General features: G+C 36.1%; 1 protein-coding gene across 3 annotated transcripts in view; it reads right to left on the reverse strand.

Annotated features, from left to right (window-relative positions):
* The window catches only part of LOC108746995 (protein groucho-1-like), a 30,016-nt gene that overhangs the window by 9,657 nt on the left and 13,226 nt on the right, over positions 1-7,133 (reverse strand). For 2 of the 3 annotated variants that reach the window (XM_018484190.1, XM_018484193.1), the window contains exons 4-6: positions 6,085-6,129; positions 4,055-4,192; positions 995-1,277 (exon numbers count right to left, since the gene is read on the reverse strand). In XM_018484190.1, coding sequence (XP_018339692.1) covers positions 995-1,277; positions 4,055-4,192; positions 6,085-6,129 — 466 coding nt within the window. The remainder of the gene's footprint in view (positions 1-994; positions 1,278-4,054; positions 4,193-6,084; positions 6,130-7,133) is intronic. The other variant, XM_018484192.1, reaches the window with a different exon arrangement.

Below are 7,133 nucleotides of genomic sequence, written 5' to 3' on the forward strand. Positions count from 1 at the left end.
TATATATTGTATATGTCTACACCTCTTCCCTCGATAATCTTCGTTAACTTTGTGACGATTGGTAGACATATTTCACTCTCTTGCGTGGTTATAAGTCGGGACTGAACATCGAAATAAAATTTCGCTCTGGCACTCGTATTTCTATTTCATAAAACTGCGTTGTTAAAAATTGTTGTATATTTGTATCGATACTAAAGGCCCAAATATCAATAATATATATAATCGAAATTTTCATAATATTGGTGTATACATAACTTCCTGGTATTATAAGGGATTATATATGATTGAATATTATTGAACGTTAATGTTATCTCCATTAATTAGATTTGTAGCGTACTCATAGTGGGTGTGTATGTGTCTCACAAAGGAGATTAAACACAGGAAATAAGGCACTTAAATTCGGGACTTTACAATTAATTACGATTACGTTTGTATTTTTAAATTTTAGGCGAGACTTCCTTCAAAAGTCTCTTTAAACTTGCATTGCGAAAAGGAAAAGAAACTACAATTTCGTACACTAGTGTTTTCAATCATATAATAATATAAAGTAAAAATATCATTACAATATCTCTATAATACTGATAGAACATCGAAAAGTTACGTATATCGATATGTCACATCTATGTTTATATCAATCGGTTTTACTATTTCAGTTACTGTAGAAAAATGGAAAATATCACCATGCAAAGAGTATTTTTTATACTGGTTTTCAATCGTTAAATCGAACGTTACCAGAGGTCGGGATTTTACTCGAGAATTTTTCCTTTTTTCCGTTCATCACATTGGATAATAATCATGTCAATCGCGAAAGACAGAAGGAAAATTCTACAACTGTATTTTACCAAAAAAATATAAGAGAGATAAAAATTCTGAATTTATCTACGTATCTGTAGATCAAAGATGAAAGAGGCCGATTCCGGGTCATTCGGCAATCGGTAGCGATACAATTGTATGACTGCGTATCAAAGATATCGCGGGAGTACAGTCGACTTACCGCCATTGCTCTTCAGATCATCCGGTTGACCACGGTGGATTTCGGGCTTGACGAGCATCGACAGAGAATGCGCGGTGGCGGGCGTACCAGGAGCCGTGGGGGGTCCGGTAGCCAGTCCGAGACCAGACAGCAAAGCTGCGGACGCGGAAGTTGGTACCGGAAGACCGGCAGCTGGCCCCAATCCGGGAAGTCCAGGTAGACCCGGATGAGCCATCGCCGCCCCTGGCGGTATTTGCTGAGCGTGCATTTGCTGAAGGAACCGCGGTATGTCTGGCCTCTGCTGCTGAAACCGCGCATGCAAAATGTCGCTCGTACAAATCGATTTTGTGTATGCTTGAGGGTTTATTACACGTGTGAAGATTCCCAAGAAACGCGATTATTAGAGAATAGTGGGTTAGGCAAAATTGAGAGCTTGTAGAAAATTTGCGTAGCCACAAGGGTAAACTCGGGCATTATGAATATTATGATCGTGTAGAAAAGATGGCTTATAGGCTATAATTTCTTTAATAATTAATAGTGCACTAAATAGTGCACTTTTGCAATCATTCTCAAAGATAATTAATATTTATAGTAGTTTATGTGTGCGTATTATTTGAAATAACAATATTATGAAAATGTTATTTAATATTTTTACTTTCGCCTGCAAAGTTTTGTATACGTTCCGCTAAAAGCTGCTTATAATGTTGAATAAATTACAATTAAGTTGTCATAATCAATGTTTCATACATAAATAAATACATGAATTGTAACGTGACCTATAATTTGTATTTTCACTATTTATTAAATATTATGCCCATCTTTCTGTCACAGTTCGGGAAAAATAGCCATTAAACAAGTAAAACAAACACACACATTACTTTCTTTAATCATAGAAATCATTGTTTGGTTTCCTTAGTTTAAAAATTAATAATAATTTTTATATTACTATTGCAATATCATTATAGATTTATAATGATAACCCATTAAATTTTAATTATATATATTATACACGTTATAATATTTTAATAATGTTATATTTCTCTTTAATTTTGATAGTATTCTCAGCGAAGCGATATCAAACACTACTAAAGAATAACAAAAATAAAAGTATATTTTTGGCATTAAAAAAAAAAACTATGGCCATCTTATCCGAGTTTACTCTATTACGTGAAATGCAATAAAATAACAAGTGAACGCGAGGTATTGTAGAACAAGAGGGTGGAACGATAATTCAACATGATTGTTTAAAAAAAATTCTGGCTAGTATCAGGAATACGGATGATGTTAAAAAATATATATTGCCCCGTGAAACACTCTCTCTCTCTCTCTCTCTCTCTCTCTCTCTCTCTCTCTCTCTCTCTCGCTCGCTCGCGTATAGAATAAAACTCGCGCGTTATCTCCGATCGTGAGATTGAAAAATCGCGCGACCCTCGCGGCGGACGCGGTATACACGTCGAAAATCGCAGCGTTCGTTTCCGGCGCGTGAAACGAAACGTAATAGTCCCAAACGAGGTTTAACATGTCGTGAATAATACGCGCAACGCGTGTGGCGCGGGAACGGAGAAAAGCCGGGAGGAAGAGAGAGAGAGAGAGAGAGAGAGAGAGAGAGAGAGAGAGAGAGAAGGATCGGAGAGAATCCCGCGGTCGCGTCATCGCGTTCCCGAGGTGTGCGGGAGGAAGACGAAAGAGAGAGGATGGAGGGGAAAGCGGGAAATGGAGGACTATACGTTCCTCGAGCAGTGTTATTAAACGAAATATTGATTCAACCTCTGTTTACCGAATAATACATATTCATGAGGGTTAGCGCTTCTGTCTATTTGCCTTCATCGTCCCTTCGGTCTGCACCGCGCACCCTTTCCCTTCGCGCGCGGCGCGGCGCGGCGTTTTGTGTGCCACCACCCGTCACCCCGTACTTTCCCCATCGTGCGAATCCCTTCGCCACGAATCCCACTCGACAGCCCGTAACATACTAGCACGCTAATTATATTTCGCGTATATACCAGCGACGCGCGTCGCGTAATGACAGATTGGCGAGATTGCGGTTTGCGCCGCAACGGCCTTGTTCGAGGGATCATTTTTTCCCGCTCTCGTCGCGGTAAAAGTCCCTCGATCGGACGCATCTTCCGCGCGTTAAATCACTCCCGCTTTTTTTACCAATGTAGACCTCTGTTCATCTTTTTCTAATACTTAGAATTAGGAAAAGAACATAAAGGATCGGTTCGATCGAGATTGAATTTTCATCTCTGTATATATTGATACAGAAACGGGCATCCATTGCATGATTTGATATTAATCCTCCGTCTGCAGCAATCATATTTTTATTCTCTCCGTTCAGTCAAGTTTTTTTTTTACTGTTCTAGACTTTCAAAAAATGTGGAAAAATTCAGTTACTTTTCGATCAACATCTCTATCTCTATTATATTACCGAATAGATTTTTAACAAGTTTTTTAACAAGATATTTTAGGAGGGGAAACCGGGATCCATTCTCTTTTATTTCGGAGAAATTTAAGAGTAAAATTTCGTTTATATCGCCGTTTATAAAAAAGACTTAGATTACAGAAGGTTAATTTATTTATGGAAATACTTCTCGCGGAGTGAGAAAATACATAAACATGTAATAGAAATTATTTCACCCGTCAGACAAATATTTGTATCAATAATTCAATAATTGTTTGTGACTTAAAGAAGATCACACATTGATTCGTTCGCGCGATGATTCGACTTTAAGCATCAGCTTCTTTTGGAATGTGACTTGGCTCGACAATAGCGTCCTTGGGATTGAGAAATTATTCGCATCATGCGCGCGAGAATCAACTCGAAACTTAATTATACGCGACGCGTCTACCGAATGTCAATCTCGTATTTCGATCGCGCATGCAATTGCGACAATGGAAATAAAGAAAATCCGGCACGTCGCGCCGTGAAAAATGTAATGATAATAATCGAAAAATAATAATCGAAATAGAAGAATTATTCCGTCATGTTGTCCCTGTCATATTTTTTCCGGAAAGTTTGCAAAATAACTGTTCGCGCGTGTGTATAGCGTATTCTCAATTGTATTATTATATTTATATACTTACTCCCATTATGGTATTTAATTCGGTCATCGTAATTTGCTTCGCTCTATCTAAAGCACCAGCGACTTGTTGTTGATGTTCTTGAGAAAGAAATGGTATAATTTGTGTGATGATGTTGCTCAATCTCTTGGATATCTCGGTCTGTAATAATAATACAAACATACGATAAAACGAAAAATAATTACGATAGTAAATCGAAGAAATCTATTATAAATCCAACAGAATGTTTGATATAATTTATTTGATATGTTAGTATAGTACAGATAACAATTTAGGAAAGTAAAGAGAACCGTTAGAGATTCCGAATTTTAGTCGACTCTGTTAATTTTTCCGTCACTTAAAAATTTAACACTTGTCATAAGATTACATTGCAAAGAATAGAGTTGCAAGGAAAACTTCGAGACTGGATTTTTAATTCATCGTAGACACGCTCAATCTTTTTTTATCCGGGCGAAATTTTACTTCCAAATCTTTCTAACACAAATAATTTTTATTAAATAAATTTGTATAAATTAAATAACTGAAATAAAAATGTTGGAAAATAATTCTGAATTTTTCTAAATTTCTTTGAAAGTCAAGAACAGTACAAAAATTTGAGCTGAATAATAAAGGACTCAGAATGTTTACGGAGTAACTAAAAATAATGTATCTACGATAGGGGTTAAGACTTTTCAAATATTTTCAATGCCGTGAAATGCGTGTTTTAATCCTCTGCCAACAATCGGGATCTTTAAAGGGATCTATCGATATTTCGAGTTCAAATTTTGGTAAATAAATTTATCTGTAAAAAAAAAAAATAAATAAAACACAATCGACTTTATAATGGTCAAAACTCACTGTTAGAGCTTTTGAAAAGTATACCAGAATTTTTTCAGACTTATATATAATCCGGAACAATAAAAAATTTGCTGTTTCTCGAAAAGCCCTTGCTGACGGAAGAGTTAAAATTCACGTTGCCGGTGCGGCGGAGGGTTAAGCCGATGGCTCGACAGGCGGATTAAGAATTCTCGGAAATGGGATAGAATGTGGAACGCATCGCGCACATGGGGTAATAGTAATAGTTTAGATCCCAGCTGCGGTCCCGGCTATTTCCCCCGGCCGCCCATCTCAACGGGCAGACAGACGCGTCGAGTGAGTAATGAAAGCGCGAGAGTTGAAGGCGGTGACCGCCTAACGCTTCGTCGTTTTAAACGCGCGAGTAACGAGCGAGGCTGGCTACATATTTCTGACCGGGAGGCGATTTGCTGTCAACGGGGCGTTCCTCTATTTTCGTCGCGTCCGTGCGTAGTCTTAGCGACGCGGGGCACCAGTTACGACGTCCGTATACGAGCGTAACGTACTCCGAGAATAAAGCACTCGCGAAGTGCGTAAGACGTAGGAAATAATGAGGCGATATTTACGGAGCCGAGCCCTCCCACCGTCGCGACGATTTTCCATTCCTCGTGAGAATCTCTGCTGTCGCCGTTCTTTGAACTTGCGGCCCAACGACCGGTAGCGTTTGCCGACATTGGGTCATATATATATATATATATATATAGAGAGAGAGAGAGAGAGAGAAATAAATATAGATAGAGAAATTTATTTTAGACGCATACGTACAAGAAAATTGTCAAATTCATATATTAGATATCAAAAGATAGATAAAGAAGATAATGCGAATATATAAAAATCCAGCTTCGACCGTTATAGGCGTTTAATTTCTAATTCGTATTGATTGTGTTTCCGGTCATGTACGGTCTAAAATATAAGATTCTTATTGTTTAAAGAAGATAAGGTAGCCAGAGAAGTAAAGTCGAAAAGGTTACGATACATTAGAATAAAATGTAATAAAGGTATAATAATATAAAAATGTATAAAAACAGAATGCAAATCTGTGTAAAGATAGCACTTGGAAAACAAAACTGCTCTAACATATAAAAAGAGTGCAAATAACAAGAGATTAAAAATAAAATCACACACACACACACACAAACAAAACGTTTTTCTGGGCAGCGGAAGTTTAAAATTGGAATTAAATTAAGTTTTAAACTCACCTGCTTGTGCATTTCCACATTTAGGCCATATGACATCTCATAGTACTGCAACAGATAAATATTTCCTGATATACTTCAATGATTAACTATGGAATCAATATACAATATTGCATACAATATCCAGTGATATATTTTAATCCTATTGGTCTGTTCGAATTTATTGTATGATCATATCGTTTGAATCAATATAATTAAAATTCTAAAAAATAAAACAGGAAAGAAAGAGGGTCAAGAGAGCGATCAAAGGATGTTAAATAAAAATAGATGTAAATTTTATTTTAAAACAATAATGGAACATTTCAATTCACTGAGTCTTTAAAATAAATAAATTAACGACGTATAAAATATAGTAAAACATGAATAAAAATTAAATGAAAGGAGTAGAAGACAAAGAATAAAAATCAAGAGCCATGCATGTTCAAACAAATGCATCTAATAATAAAATAATCTGATAAAAATTAATAGACAATTAATAAATATGGCGAACATGTAAAATGATACAAAATAATTGTTGAATAAAAAATCTCAAATAATTCATTATTTAAAATAATTTTTTACACAATTAAGAAAATACAAAATTTTCACAGAAAAAAATTTTTACATTAACAGACGGAGTCGTAAAGTAAAAAAGAAGAACATATTTTTTTTTAAACAAAAAATATTAGTAAAAAATTAATTACTTTTAAATAGATCTGAACAGATCGGCAGAATAAATAATTAAAAATAGATCAATTAACAAATTTTCCGCTATTTATCTCATTAATTAATCAACTAAGAAATCAACGTAATCAACATTTCTCAGAAATAGGAAATGTTTTTCAAAACGATTGTATCGTAAACCAGAGATTTCCTTTGAATTGTCCAGCAGCGGCCGGTTCGAACGGAGCTGCTGTTTCAACTACACTAACGTGTTATTAATTATCGCTAATCGTGATAACGTACTCGAGTTCGCCGGTCGAGTGTATTTGAGAGGTGGGCCGTGGTTGCAATTGTAAAGAGAACGCGCGCGCGCGCACGAGAGAGAGAGAGAGAGAGAGAGAGAGAGAGAG

This window comes from Trachymyrmex septentrionalis, unplaced genomic scaffold (assembly GCF_001594115.1).
Source record: "Trachymyrmex septentrionalis isolate Tsep2-gDNA-1 unplaced genomic scaffold, Tsep1.0 scaffold19, whole genome shotgun sequence".
Lineage (NCBI taxonomy): Eukaryota > Metazoa > Arthropoda > Insecta > Hymenoptera > Formicidae > Trachymyrmex > Trachymyrmex septentrionalis.